Here is a 15,603-nt window from a genome sequence, read left to right on the forward strand (position 1 = left end):
TTGCTAAAAAAGTATGCATATGCACATTTTGCACAGGATTTCATAAGGTTCCCGGACCACCTGAAGCCTCCCACCGTCTCCCCCCTTGTCACCCCCTTGCTCACTACAGTTCAGCCACGTGGCTCTGCTCTGAGGACCCTGGAGAGTCCTTGGCTGCTGGGGCAGTGACTGGGCCCTGAGCTCCCCGAGAGCCTCCTGACACACAGCTGTCCCTCACACTCGCTGGGAGCTCCAGGGGGGACGTCCGTATTGGCATATAACCTGGCACAGAGGAAACGCACAGGAAACGTTAGTTCTGGCAGCAGCCACCAGATACCTTTATGTACCAGGATAAAGCAGATCGGGAAGAAGTACGTCTGGACTTGAACTCTCAGACGAGGTGGAAGAAGCACTAACAGGACAGACCCTTCTGAAGCTGTTGAGGGGAACTGCACCCTGGCAGGCAGATCACGGTATCCAAGGGGTGGAGCCTCAGACAACAGGTAATCGGAGGTTATTGAACCGCAGAGTAAAGAACCGCCCGAGCAGGTAGGCGGTGACAGGAACGGGGGCCAGGAGCAGCTGACGCTTGGAGAAGGTCAGCCTGCAGCGTCAGAGACAGATCCAGTCACCAGGTGCATTTTAACATCTGGGCAAGTCCAGGCAATGACCTAAATCTAAAAGAACTAAGATAGGGGCTTCCCTGGTGGCGCAGTGGTTGGGAGTCCGCCTGTCGATGCAGGGGACACGGGTTTGTGCCCCGGTCTGGGAAGGTCCCACATGCCGCGGAGCGGCTGGGCCCGTGAGCCATGGCCTCTGAGCCTGCGCGTCCGGAGCCTGTGCTCCGCAACGGGAGAGGCCACAACAGTGAGAGGCCCGCGTACCGCAAAAAATAATAATAATAATAATAAATAAAATAAAAAATAATAAAAGAACTAAGATATCAGAAGTTTTATAACGAAATAGGATATGTCCAAAGTAAAGCAAGGGTCCAAATCCTGGGACACAAGTACTGCGTCAGTGCAGAGTTATAACTTAAACTACCCCTCGCTGATATCAGGATTGTTCCCAAGCGAGGGGAAATGGGCTTGAGACAGAATGTGACGCCACATGACCAAAGCCACAAGAGACAGAAGGCGCCAGAACCAACAATTGATCAGGGTGTGAACATACAATACCAAATGCAAAAAGGTTTATCGTGCACAAGAAGAGGCTTTGAAAGAAAACATCATTAAAAACAAGGATTTAGGGCTTGAAGGTGGATAAGAATCCACCTGCCAATGCAGGGGACACGGGTTCGAGCCCTGGTCCGGGAAGATCCCACATGCCGCGGAACAGCTAAGCCCGTGTGCCACGACTACTGAGCCTGCACTCTAGAGCCCGCGAGCCACAACTACTGAGCCTGCGTGCCACAACTACTGAAGCCCGCGCACCTAGAGCCCGTGCTCCGCAACAAGAGAAGCCACCACAATGAGAAGCCCACGCACCACAAAGAAGAGTAGTGTCCTGCTCGCCGCAACTAGAGAAAGCCTGCGCATAGCAACGAAGACCCAACGCAGCCAAAAATAAATAAATAAAATAAATGTTTTTTAAAAAAGCAAGGATTTAATGCGATCCTGGTAGTTAAGAAATATTTATGCTCAACAGTACTTGATATGTGCATATTGGCACAGAAGGAAAAGTGCTAGATACTGATGTTTACTCGTTCAGTTAATATGTTGAGACATATTGACACTGAATAAAGCGGAAGAGGGGGTGATTTGGATCTAGAAGGGAAAGTTCACGTAGGGCTGGATTTGCACCGATTGCTCCTCCAGTGACACCACAGACCCGCTTCATTTCTGTGCAGCTGATACCCTGTCCAGGCTTATATTTTTCTAACTGACAGTGAGTGTTCTTGCCAAATGCCAGGGCCCATAGTCACATCTGTTTGTCTCTTCTCTGCAGCTTGTCCGAGGCTGCTTGGGAACACATCTTATCCAGGGGGCAGCTTTCACTAGGCCTAATTCTCTGAAAAGCCAAATGCGCATACAATGAAAAGACAAGTTCCTCTTGTCTTCTCTTTAATATTATTGTGTTTGACACCGCCTGCTTCAGCCCTTGTCAGCCCTTGTCAAAAGACAGGTTCTTAGGCAAGGTGGTCCTCCCTAGTATTTTTTGTCTCTGCTTTGTGAGGTTTTTTTAGATTTTTTATAGCTTTGTTTCTTACTTTTTCTTTCCTCTGGATGAAATGCCCACTTTCCCGCCACCACCCCATTTAAAAGGATGACGGGATAACCAAGTGAAGTCTGGCTCAAAAGCAGAACAAAACGAAGATTTCCCTCTGAGCTCTGCTTTCTAATACTTAATAGGAAAATTTTCAGAATGAGTACAATGGGAAACAGTGTTTCAAATCATAGCTGACACTGCTTATTAAATCCATGACAAAAAAGCATTATTTCTTTAGCCTTTCCACTTAAAGATATGTGTGTGTTTACCCCTAGTATTTTAAGGTGTTAGTAGTTACAAAGTTACCAGGTTCTGCCTTTTTCCCCTCTTTCCACCGAAGCAAAGGCTCTCACTGACACAAATATACTGCTAGGGCTGATGGGTAATTTCCTAACAGTGCCTTACAAAAGGACCTTAACATTTTTTAACAAATTTGGATCTGTTCCTAGGACAACGTATGGTCATTCTTCAAAACACCACAGCAAAAACAAACAAACAAAAACCAAAAATTGCCAACCACCACCTTGAATAATAATCCACGTGTTCTGCTTTGCAAAGACAAATGACTCATTTAGGCTGAAGTAACTAGGCTGCCTTTGAGACGTTCATTGATTTTAAATTTAAAAAAATAACTGCTCTGTTTTGCATTAAGAATGACAACTAAATAACGGAGTAGACCTTGCTTAGTGTTATTTGTAGCAACTCCGTTGCACCTGTCTGAAGGAAAGGGGGGAGGACAGGCTTAAATGAGTAATCTTACTGATCAATAATCCCGATCTCTCAATGTGCTGTAGCAGGTAGTCAATTCTTGACAGAATTACTGAAATACAGCTCGCTGTTTTTCTTATGGCTCAGGTCTTTGGGTTCAGTGTACTGACTTTATTAACTTTAACTTTATTCTCCTTGAATGTTTGTCTCTTTTCCTTTATGTAGCTACCTTGGGGGTGGGGGAGGGGAGTTGAAGGAAAATGTGCTGTTCCACTTGTTCTGTACAGATACCCAAAAGGGAATTTGGGGTCCAGCAGATGAGAAAAAGGCTTAGAAGAGGGAGTTGTTCTTGGAATTTGTTTTTCACCCTCTTTGTAAACAGGCGTTCCTAATAAATTTGAACAGTGTAAGAAAAATAATAAAGTTTTAAAGGCGATATGGACTTGGGAGAATGGTTTTTCAAGCAATTAGAAGACTCCGGTTACATACAACTAGTGCAAGAACAATGTAAGTAGAAACTAGCCATCTTAATAGTCACAATGAACAGCTACTGGGTATTCTAATGATCTCTAAAAAGGTATTTCTTCAGAAGAAGTTTCATTGTGTGGCATGATATTATTCTTAATTATAACAGAGACTGATAACCTGGGAGGAACTTTGTGTCTGGACTACTCACAAACCCGGTTACTCTCCCAACCCCAGCTCGTCAGCATCCCATGAATCTGGCCAGCTTGCTTCTGCTAAGTGATCTTTAATGACTCCACAGCAGCTATAAAATCCAAACACCTTCACGGGGCCAATGTGGCACATATGGCCCATGGTTGAGCCCCAGCATTTTTCTTCCGTCCTATTATATAGTTCCTTCTGTAAACACTCCTACCCACACATCCTGAACTACTCAAAATTCTCTGAACAGAACAAACTCTTTATCATTTAGAAATACTTTCAGCAACAGGTATAGAAAACCTGACCAGCAGTGGCTTAATCTAAGAATATTTATTATGTTTTAACAAGAGGATAAGAAGTAGATAGTCCATGGGTTGGTTTTCACAGCTCCATAACAGAAGGGCCACACTCCAGAATTCGGGTTCCCACTTTGTTCCCACTTTCAGAATGTTACTTTCCCCTCCTCTGCTAGTCCTGTTGGCCACGCCTATCTGGTACATGCTCTGCGGAAGGTGAACTACTCCAGTCTTTTTTCTAGGGGGGAGGTTTCAAGAGGGATCGGAGATATGTGAGGATAATGTTGTACAAATAGGTAAAATCATGTCTCTTTTACAGCTATAAAATGAATATGCATTTGAAATTTTAACTCATTGATTAATGAGGGAACCAGGCAGATGTTATAATGGGTTCAAAGGAGAAATGAAAGAAGCACAAATGTATATGGAGTAAGGAAGATTGAATGAACGTACCGATGGGTGCAAACTGGCTTTTCCACAGCGGGGAGGATTGTCCTTCCTCGGGACAAAACTCACTTTCATTACTGCAGACGAGTTATTTTCCATTGCTTTCAGTTATCTATAACTTAGAGTTGTAAAATAGCTCCCATAGAATCAGAATCAGGTGAGTAGAAGGGTGTACTCTATAGTTTTCCATTTAAGCACCGATTTTTCCCTACAAAGAAAAAAGGTATAGTCAGTAAACGCTTAGAATTGTTTTAAGGACTAAATATCATAATCTCTAGTAATATTAAGAAAGTTCATTGTGCCTGCCACTAATTATTTCATATATTTTGACTTAATCTCCCCACTCAGACTTAAAACTCTTCCAATAATAAGAACTGAACTTTCCATTTCATTGGTATCTTCCACTTCCTTTTTCCTCATTTTCACCATAATTATGGAGTCTTATGCTAAGTCAGCAGTAGATACTAGTAATTGCTTGCTGAATAAGTGAATTCATTAATTTTTTATAAAAAGGATGTGATACTGGGCTTCCCTGGTGGCGCAGCGGTTGAGAGTCCACCTGCCGATGCAGGGGACACGGGTTCGTGCCCCGGTCCGGGAAGATCCCACGTGCCGCAGAGCGGCTGGGCCCGTGAGCCGTGGCCGCTGAGCCTGCGCGTCCAGAGCCTGTGCTCCGCAACGGGAGAGGCCACAACTGTGAGAGGCCCGCGTATCGCAGAAAAAAAAGGGATGTGACTTTTTAATTTTTTTAATTTCGATATAGCTTTAAAAATAGATAAATATATATATAAAAATATGTTTATAAAATAAATATATAAAATATATATTATATATAATATATAAAATAAATATAGCCATTTATTTTTTCTTGGTATTATGAGCCAAAACCACACTTCAAAATCCAATAAAAATGTTATAGTTATACACACTAGTAAACATTTTGACATGTGTGTGTATGTATTTCTGCAAAGTTAATCATTAATTGAATGAACTAATTTTAAAAAATATTTTAATAATTATAAATATTTATAAAAGAGAATCATTATGCACTCAATACAAAGGGAAGAGAAAACTAGGTAAATACCCGTTTGCTTCTACCTATATTGATAGATTTTCACAGTATGCTTCTTTGGTTGTATATACCCCTTGGATCAGCCAGCTCATTGATTGTACTTTACTTTGTACATTACAGATAGAATCTGTATTTAAAGTAATTTTACTCCCCAACTCCAATTTTTCATTATATTTAAACACCTGGGTATAAGTGTGGAAGTATATATTTTGAGTTTTACCTGAATTAGTTCCTTCCTTTTACATTTTTCTCTAATAATCTGGTTGTTTTCTAATTGGGCCCTATAAAACTTCAGTATACTACCACATGTCTCTCTGAATTACTAAACAGTCATGTTTTCTAGTAAACATGCTTTATTTATTTCTGCTTCATGATCTCCAGGTACTATCCCAACCCCATGTCGGGGATTATAATCCAGAACATGAACATAAGAGTCCTCTATAGCTTGAAAATCTTGAAGACTTTTTACAGCTTTTCCATCTTATTAGTTTGTCTTGATTTCCAATTGAGCCATTTCTAATTTTTCCAAAACTCGTAAATTTAGGAGTCCATGTTAGACAGACAGTCTAATTCTGACTAGTTCCAAGAGTAGCAGAAGGTCTGCTTCTTAGTTCTTATACATCACGTCTTTACAAAGGTAATCCAATATCACGTTAGCTTGTCTAGTATCAATATCAGCATTAATGCATTCAAATTGTTTCCTCACCTAGCCGATAAATAATTAAAGAATTCTAATCCTGTGAATTGTCAGGAAGAACATCACTATTTCCTTCTATTTAAAATGTTTTAAGAGAATTCACTGCCACATAATATCCTAAAAGAAATTGATCATACTTTTCCTGTAATAAATGTTGTTCTGACAGTAAAGCATTAGTAACCAATTGATAACCTAGCAACAATATTGTGCTCTCTTTAGATAATTAATCTTAGCTATTTTCCTGTCAGAAGCAACAGTGCTTGATTTTATGTTGAGCCAGAAAGACTGCCAGTTTTGAAAATTAAAAAGCATTCCTTTTATATTATTCATTCCAGTAACAATTTATGATGGCGCATTTAGCTGCTGAACGCTTGTCAACAAACGTAATTATGTTTCGATATAAACAAGATTGGTGGTTTTACTAGGCTGCTCCATCTTTGTTGAGAATGTTTTGATTTAGGTTCAGATTATACAAGCTGTGTATTTATGTGTCATTTCTTTCCCTCCTTTGTTAATAGTTTTTTCTGATAATTACTTGTAGGCAAACAAGCATGCATTTAGGATCCCTATGCACTGGAGACATCAAACGGAGAAGAAAAGCTGCACCTTTGCCTGGACCTACTACAGCAGGTAAAAGAAAAAGGGCTTGGGGCAAAACACACATCTAAAGTTCATAAATCATCAAGAGTAAAATACAGATAACCCTTAATCACCAGCACTGAGGAGGAAGCACAGTTACAAGAAACCAGTAAAGCAAATCATTTGCCTTTGGTGTCAGGATGTATTGTGTGTTCTTTGTGTAGGTTTTTCGGGCCGCCGATCACTAAAGTATTTCCTACACACCTGCAAAACTGTGTGAGGTATTACAGGATACAGATACTTCAAAGGCTGTGTCTTTGGCCTCAAGAAAGTTACAGACTTGTTGGGAAAACAAGGCATAAATTGATGAAAAGGTAAATAACCCCAGAGGAAATTAATAGTAATGAGTTCACAAGTATTGAAGCAGCCTCAAAACACAAGGCCCATGTGGTAGTAGATGCCAGCCTGGTGATGAATGTGGCAGTCTGGTTTCTACACCCAGCTCTGCAGAGATCTTTGATTTCGTCTTTCCTTACTTAGACAAGTTAGCATTAGAATAAAAGATCTCTCATCATTTCCACCTCAAACACCATGTCATTCTAATGAGTGTATTATAGGGAGAACCACAGGTTTTGAGCTGAGAGAAGTCACTAGACCAAAGGGGACAGGAAGCCTTCCTGGAAAGGCAAAGACCTGAGCTTGGTAGGGAAGGATAAGAATAAGATTAATATGTATTGCAAGATCTCGTGCAATATACCCTGAGAAAACCATAATTCAAAAAGGGTCATGTACCACAGTGTTCATTGCAGCTCTATTTACGATAGCCAGGACATGGAAACAACCTAAGTGTCCATCAACAGATGAATGGATAAAGAAGATGTGGCACATATATACAATGGAATATTACTCAGCCATAAAAAGAAATGAAATTGAGTTATTTGTGGTGAGGTGGATGGACCTAGAGTCTTTCATACAGGGTAAAGTAAGTCAGAAAGAGAAAAACAAATACTGTGTGCTAACACATACATATGGAATCTAAAAAAACAAAAATGGTTCTGAAGAACCTAGGGGCAGGACAGGAATAAAGACGTAGATGTAGAGAATGGACTTGAGGACACGGTGGGGGAAGGGGAAACTGGGGCGAAGTGAGAGAGTAGCATTGAGATATATACACTACCAAACATAAAATGGTTGGCCAGTGCAAAGCTGCTGCTTAGCACAGGGAAATCAGCTCGATGCTTTGTGACAACCTAGAGGGGTGAGATAGGGAGGGTGGGAGGGAGGCTCAAGAGGGAGGGGATATGGGGATATATGTATATGTAGAGCTGATTCACTTTGTTATACAGCAGAAACTAACACAACATTGTAAAGCAATTATACCCCAATAAAGATGTTAAATAGAAAAAAAAAGATCTCGTGCAAGAGCAGTAGTGCGGGAAGCAGAGATAAAAACCTGTGATAAGGGAGCCGACTAGGCCTTAAATGTGGACACGCGCACAGGAACAAACAATTAACTGTATGGGTTTGCAGTTCAGCAAACTATGAGAAAATGCTTTCCATGTAGATCCTTGATCAATTACAAAGTTATTATTATAGTAGTGGCCTATTGCTTGGGGTCCTTAACCATTCATATTTATAAACTGTCTCTCTCAGCTTCATTTAGGAATTCTTTTATAGGAAGAGTTATGTTCTCCAAGATTAATTACAGAATATGACAATAAGATTCAGATTCAACAGGAGAGTAAGCAGTGAGAAGGGGAAAATACAGATATAGATAACAGATATGAATAGACAGATATCTTGACTTGATGATTTCAAAGGAAGTAAAAGAGGTGAAGCTTAAATTCTGTATTCAGTAGACCTATCCCATAGTTCAGCACTAAAAAATTAAAGAATAACTTAAAATTGGAGCACCCACATACAGTTGTTGCATCCACATAAAGGGCTCAATTATGAACTGTAGTTACAAGTATAGTTACAAGTGTGATGTCTGATCTTCATCCTCTAACTTCGTTGAATTTTCAGAATTTGGAAGTAGGAAATACCTGTGTGCAGAATGTGTTTGTGTTCATGTAGAATAATATTTACTACTTACTGGGTGCCTACTGTGTACCAAAACCTTATTTTATCTTTGCAACAACTTGATGACTTAGGTGTTATTATCATTCACTTTACACCATAAAATGAAGATTCAGACATGTGTTAGGGTCTTCTTAGCTACCTAAGAAGGCAGAATGATTGAAGGGCAAAGGGAGGATTCAAGCCAATGTCTGCATGACTCCTAAACTCATGATCTTTTCATAACATACATATGGCCTTTCTGTAAGAATATATATGTAAAGACCGTCTTATTTCATGTGTCTTATGCAATTATATATATATATATCTCTTTATTTATACATAGACTATTATACACTTTATTTATATTTATATGGACTATTATGTATCTTAAGTGCCATAAAAGATTTATCTAAATTTGCTGTATAGAAATACAGAACTTTCATTACAACACTTCTAATATATCTCTTTATACAGGAACATATAGCCACTTTTAGATCAAATACATGTCATAAGTTCCTCAAATCTTTCATAAGGCAGGTATAGGATTCTTTAATATTCCCATTCCAGTTGAATGGACCCCCGAATTCTCTTATCTTTCAATGATTCAAACACTGGTGGCAGAAATAGTACAAGAACAATCTTAGGAATGTGACTAAAGCACCTCAGAGCCAGCAATAAGGAAGAGAGACTATCAGGGTCAGGTCCTAACACTCTGAACATATGTGAAGTGAGAAGGAAAATGCATAATGGTTGGGGAGAGCGTAATGTGATTATTTCTACAGGGTGATTTTCATGTTACAACTCAGTAGCATCAGAGGAAATCATTTTTACAGCGTATAGGTATAAATATTAAACTTTAGCCTAAAACATTCATAAGCTTACAACAGCATATTCCAAGTGTTGTATTTCAAAACTTTAGTGATTCTCTTGAGACTCAAGATTTTGATTCTATTACTAGATTATTTACCTAAAAGAACATAACTCATAGAAATTTAAGGCATTTTTGTAATTAATCCAATAGTATTGGAGTAGGAGAATTAGGTTACTCATTTTCGATGCATTTTTACAATCCATGCATAACCGTTCCTCTCAAAGAGGAAGAGAATGAGGTTACTTAAAAATCCTTAGTTTTAAAAATAATATCTTCCAATACAAATGAATCAACTCTAAGGTGAAGATTATTCTCCAAATTCAAGTAAGAAATGCTTTTGCATAAATGCACTTTGATAATAAGGTTATGAATCCTAGATCATCTTGTCTCCAAAAATTATAGTTTTCAAATTCTGGAATACAGTTAATCACATAACAAAGAATCTTATCTTTATAAGCTTCCAAAGTTGAGTTAGCATGTAGAATTATTTTCAAGAAACTCTTCTTGCCATTTTGTAAGCCCTTATAGACCTCCCAGAAAACACATTGAATCGTGTTTTCACAGCTCCTTCTACCTTTAGTCAACATTCAATCTAAGCTGGAAAAAGACAGGTGAAGGTAACACTTTCTGATGTGAAATCAGGAATGGGAGTTAAAAGGCTGACAGTCTGAATATTGTTTGATGATCCCCTCTGATTTATATATGACATATTATGTCATCAAATAGCAGATTTAGAAAAGATTTAGCCAAAGTTTATCAGAAAACTATAATTAGGCACTTTATAATCCCACACTGTGCTTATACAACAATTTAAGAGGCTAAACAGTTATATACTGTATCCATAATAAATAATATTTTTAAAGATTTAAAGTTCCCTATGAAATTAATAACCCCAAATCTGATCATCTCTACCTGCTAGTGTATTGAACATTTTACCCACCCTGTTGAAACAATAACACTGAAGCATAATTTAAGTAAGGCTATAGACTAGCCAGCAGTGTTATCGGTTGAACATTTATTAATTGTGACAGGAACACCGAATTTATTTCAGTGCTTTCGCTTATTTACTGCTCTTTCACCTTCGTATTTTGTATTGACAAAGGAAAATGAATATTGATAAGGTTAGGTATTGATTTTTAAATGTATGGCTTGTTCTCTGCCTCATTCAAAGTCACATGCCAAAAGATAGTGGATGTCTCAGTAGCAAAGAATGTAGATTTACTATTATAAAACTGAGAACTGTTGAAGCAAGAAGGTTTGCCAGCAGAATGCATTTTATAGTTTGAAAAATGTCATCTGTAAAGGTGAAGAAAAGCAGTGAGCAAAATAGGAATGTTATTAACACGTTTTTAAAAGGCCGTCAGCAATGTTGGTTATGGTCTTGTGTTTTTGGTAGAAGTCACAGCTTACTGAGGATTTGATACTAAAAAGATTTAAGTATGTTTATTGAGATATTGTGGCTACCACATTTTTTTTTTTTTTTTTTTTTTTTTTTTGCCGTACGCGGGCCTCTCACTGTTGTGGCCTCTCCCGTTGCGGAGCACAGGCTCCAGATGCGCAGGCTCAGCGGCCATGGCTCACGGGCCCAGCCGCTCCGCGGCGTGTGGGATCTTCCCGGACCGGGGCACGAACCCGTGTCCCCTGCATCGGCAGGCGGACTCTCAACCACTGCGCCACCAGGGAAGCCCTACCACATTTTTTAAAAAATGTTTTGTCCACTATGTATTACTAAATTCATTGTTATCCACAATTAGTATTTGCTGTTACTATTTTGCTTTCTATTGAAATATTATCATAGGGAAAGTATTTATCATAAGTAGTAGACTTTCTTCTCTACATTTTAAATTAGAAGTTCGATATCTCAGTGTAGATACTGCTCCAGCATAACTGTGTCTTTGTGGGCATGCAAGTTCTTAGCAAGGGGTTACATCACAGCTTTTTGTGACTTCTCCTCTGCATCCTACCGATATTTCAACAATAAAATAATCTTTATGAAGACTGAAGGCAATAAAGGCAGATTGTAAATCATAATGGGTGAAGGTTTCTAAAAGGTGTGCTTTTAAGTCATACTGAACATAATCAGGAAATGTTTGATGTAACCAAGCTCCTTTTCAAGGTGCTATGTCTCTTCAGTTGTCCAAATTTATCTTATCAATAATTATATATTTTAAATTTACCACGTTAACCTCTTTTTTTTTTTTTCGGCCGTGCTGGCTCTTCGTTGCTGCGTGCGTGCTTCTCGTTGCGGTGGCTTCTCTTGCTGCGGAGCACAGGCTCTAGGCACACGGGCTTCAGTAGTTGTGGCGCATGGGCTCAGTAGTTGTGGCTCGCGGGCTCTAGAGCACAGGCTTTGTAGTTGTGGCGCATGGGCTTAGTTGCTCCGTGGCATGTGAGATCTTCCCGGACCAGGAATCGAACCTGTGTCCCCTGCCTTGGCAGGTGGATTCTTAACCGCTGTGCCACCAGGGAAGTCCCCTATTTTTTTTATTTTTATTTTCTTTTGTCACTGGATCTGTATGACCACTGTAGATTATCTTATCTCTTCCAGGATTTTAAAACAGGCAGACTTTAGTGGGGGAGGGGGGCGGGGGGGGGAATTGTTGTTATTCATTTTGAAACCAAACTATATCTAAACATATTGCAAAAGCCTAGGAAGTACGTAACTCTCTCCCTCTTGGATATATGAACCACCTTTCAGTCATGTGTCTCAGTAGAGTCTTAAACAGCTCTCCATTGTCATATGATACAAGAAACACTTAAGAAGGTAAGCACACATGTTAGATAGAAAATAATTGCTGTTCCTGACCGTATGAAAGACTAAATAATGAGAAAGTGCTCAAACCACAGAATACCTGGACATGCTGAATAATACGTGAAACCATCTCCTTTAGATGCATAGCTGAGACTGCAGGAAAGAACGAGAGAAATGGTCCCAAACACCCCCATGCCTATGCCAGTCTCGGAAGCCTTGAGGCTTGTTGGTTAGTGCCCTCGTGGAAAGAGAGGCAAGCCGGGGAGCTTGTGTAAGGCTCCTTATCAAGCCAGAACGTCTGATAAGCTCTATCCTCAGGACAGGGCAGACTAGAAACAAAACTCACCCACAAGCACAGGAAAATTAAGAATCTGGTTTCCACCGAGGCTCCAAGTAGAAAACTCTCTGAAGATCTGTAACCAAGAGCCTACCTTCACATATGAGTCTCTAGTTTAAAATGACACCAAGCCAAAAATTAGCATAAAAACTGGTCTTTGAAGCAAGTGCAAAACCACTCTAGAGGTACACACCTTCAACCCCATGTCTCAAGAACCACCACACATGAGAACCTATGAAGATGACCTCACAAACCAAAACTAAAAGAATCCGTTATTAAAACATTCAGAACGAAGGGGAATAACTGAAAAAAGAAAAGACAGATGTGATAAAGAACCAAGTAGAAATTTGAGATTATTTTATTTATTATGAAAATATCTTGAGAATTATAAACTCACTGGATGAGTTGAACAGCACATTAGATACAGCTGGAAAAAAAAAAACAGTGAGTTTTAAGAGCGATCTGAAGAAACTACCTAAAAGAAGCACAGAGGGATAAAAATATGGAAAATATGAAAGAATAGCCAGAGAACTTGAAGGAGCATGCAGTTCAATATATGTCTAATACAATAGAACTTCCAGAAAGAATAGCCAGAGAACTTGAAGGAGCATGCAGTTCAATATATGTCTAATACAAAAGAACTTCCAGAAAAAGTAGGAAGAATAGGGAAGTGCACTATTCCAGGAGAATGGTGAAAGAATTCAATGAAAATGCCAGAATTTTTAAAAATGAAGAAAACTTGAATCTTCATGTTCAAAAAGTACAAGTCTATCGAGAAGTTGTAAATATAAATAAGGTCATACCTAGACACACTGTAATAAAACTTTAGAACACCAAAGACAAAGAGAAGAACTTAAGGGCAACCAAGGCGAAAAGATATAACCTACGTAGGAATGAAATTACACTGGCAACAAACTTAGAAAGAACAGTGCAATCCAGAAAATTAGAGAATATTTTCAATGTGTGAGATGAAATAACTGAATCATCATAGAGTTTTCTGTCCAGTTAAATTATTTCCCAAGAGTGAGGATGAAATTAAGACATTTTCAGGTAAAGACCCATCATTACTAAATTCAATAACTCATATAGAAGAAAATGGAATCCATGAAAAAAGAAAAAGAATAAAAATCAAGAAGGAGTTGGGAGCCAGGAAATTGTTAAACATGCATAAAGCTAAACTTACGTTGAATGTATAAAAGTAATAATGATGATGGGGACAATGACCATAAAGAGGATTAATCTGGGCGTATAAAAGTCAGATGGAGCCAAAACTCTGGACAACAATAATATGTAAAATATGAGGGAATAATAAGTCAGGTATGCATGTTAACGTTTAACAGTAATCATTAAAAGAATAGAAATATAATATGTAATTTTCAAGCTGTATAAGCAAGCAATGGATGCCAGAAAGGAGGAAACAAAAATGTATAGAAAAAGCAAGGTAAATAGCATTAAGTAATAGTGTAAAAATAATCCAAATATATCAGTAATCACAATAAATGTAAATGGAGTAAATGCATCAATTAAATTCAAGGATTATCATAATGAATAAAAGAACAAAGTTCAGTATATGCTGTTTACAATAAATACAACTAAAACATAAATTGTCATTTAAATATCAGCCAAAGAAAGCTAGAGTAGCTGGGTTAATAACAAACAAAGGGAATTTTGAGGTATTTCAGGAAAGCTGAAACACTCTTCAAACAGACTTGCTATGCTAGTGTAGCACTTTTTTTCCAGGAGTTTGAAATTTATGGATATATTAAAATCTCAGTCGTTTGGGGAAATGTGGCAGAAGAAATGACATAATAGAAACTAATGGTGCTAGAATATTTTAAGATCAATGTTCAGTGAAAGGGTAACATTAAGACTCAGATGTCCTAAATTCAAGTTCTAACTGGGGCACTTTCTGACTAGTTGACTTTGGACAGGTGCATTTCCTCTTTAAACCTCAGTTTCTTCTGTAAGTGGAGTCAATAATAACCTTTCAGGTTGCTACAGAAGATCAAAAGAAATGATGGCTACAGAAGCACTGGTAATCTCTAAGAGCTGCACCATTATATTTTAAGTTATCCAAGTATGTCAATGTGTGCACTACGCTGAATACTGTCCAAATGCAAATTGAGAGAAGTTAATATTGCAATTAATATGTAACCCAATTAATTTTTTTTAATGGTTTGGAGCATCATCTCCACTAAAATTGTTTATTTGCCATTAATTCTCATAGGGAGGCAGTGTAGGTAACGGCAAGTGTGTAGGCTTTAAGAGTAAGCTTAACCAAAGTTTGAATCTTAGCTTAGGATGTGGTAATGGTCAAGTACTTCATCTCTCTGAGGCCCATTATAATTCCCCCCTGCACAACTGTTATGAGGAATGGAGATAACGAATGTTACATACCTAGCAATTAAACCACTTGCCAGGTACGTAGTAGGTAGACCATAAACTGTCCTGATCATATTATAGCATCAAACATCCCTGTGTGCCTTCAGTGTTTTAATAAAAACATTCCCCGGGCTTCCCTGGTGGCGCAGTGGTTGAGAGTCCGCCTGCCGATGCAGGGAACACGGGTTCGTGTCCCAATCCGGGGGGATCCCGCATGCCGCGGAGCGGCTGGGCCCGTGAGCCATGGCCGCTGAGCCTGCGCGTCCGGAGCCTGTGCTCCGCAACGGGAGACTCCACAACAGTGAGAGGCCCGCGTACTGCAAAAAAAAAAAAACAAAAACCCAAAACACTCCCTTCTCCAGACATGTCAATACTGACCATGTTTTTCAGTCCCTACTATGCAAAGTTTTCATCATTTAAGAAAAAAAAAAAAAAAAACGGCTTCCCTGGTGGCGCAGTGGTTAAGAATCTGCCAGCCAATGCAGGAGACACGGATTCGAGCCCTGGTCCGGGAAGATCCCACATGCCGCGGAGCAACTAAGCCCGTG

At 39.1% G+C, this 15,603-nt stretch overlaps 1 protein-coding gene across 11 annotated transcripts in view; it reads left to right on the forward strand.

Annotated features, from left to right (window-relative positions):
• Window positions 1–15,603, forward strand: part of GPATCH2 (G-patch domain containing 2) — a 181,517-nt gene that overhangs the window by 152,065 nt on the left and 13,849 nt on the right. For all 11 annotated transcript variants that reach the window (XR_004483869.2, XR_004483870.2, XR_007476655.1 and 8 more), the window contains exon 9: window positions 6,615–6,703. Coding sequence is in view for 6 of the 11 variants with exons in the window: in XM_004271031.4 (XP_004271079.2) it covers window positions 6,615–6,703 (89 nt within the window). In the remaining 5 variants the exon portion in view is untranslated. The remainder of the gene's footprint in view (window positions 1–6,614; window positions 6,704–15,603) is intronic.

This window comes from Orcinus orca, chromosome 1 (assembly GCF_937001465.1).
Source record: "Orcinus orca chromosome 1, mOrcOrc1.1, whole genome shotgun sequence".
Taxonomy (NCBI): Eukaryota; Metazoa; Chordata; class Mammalia; order Artiodactyla; family Delphinidae; genus Orcinus; species Orcinus orca.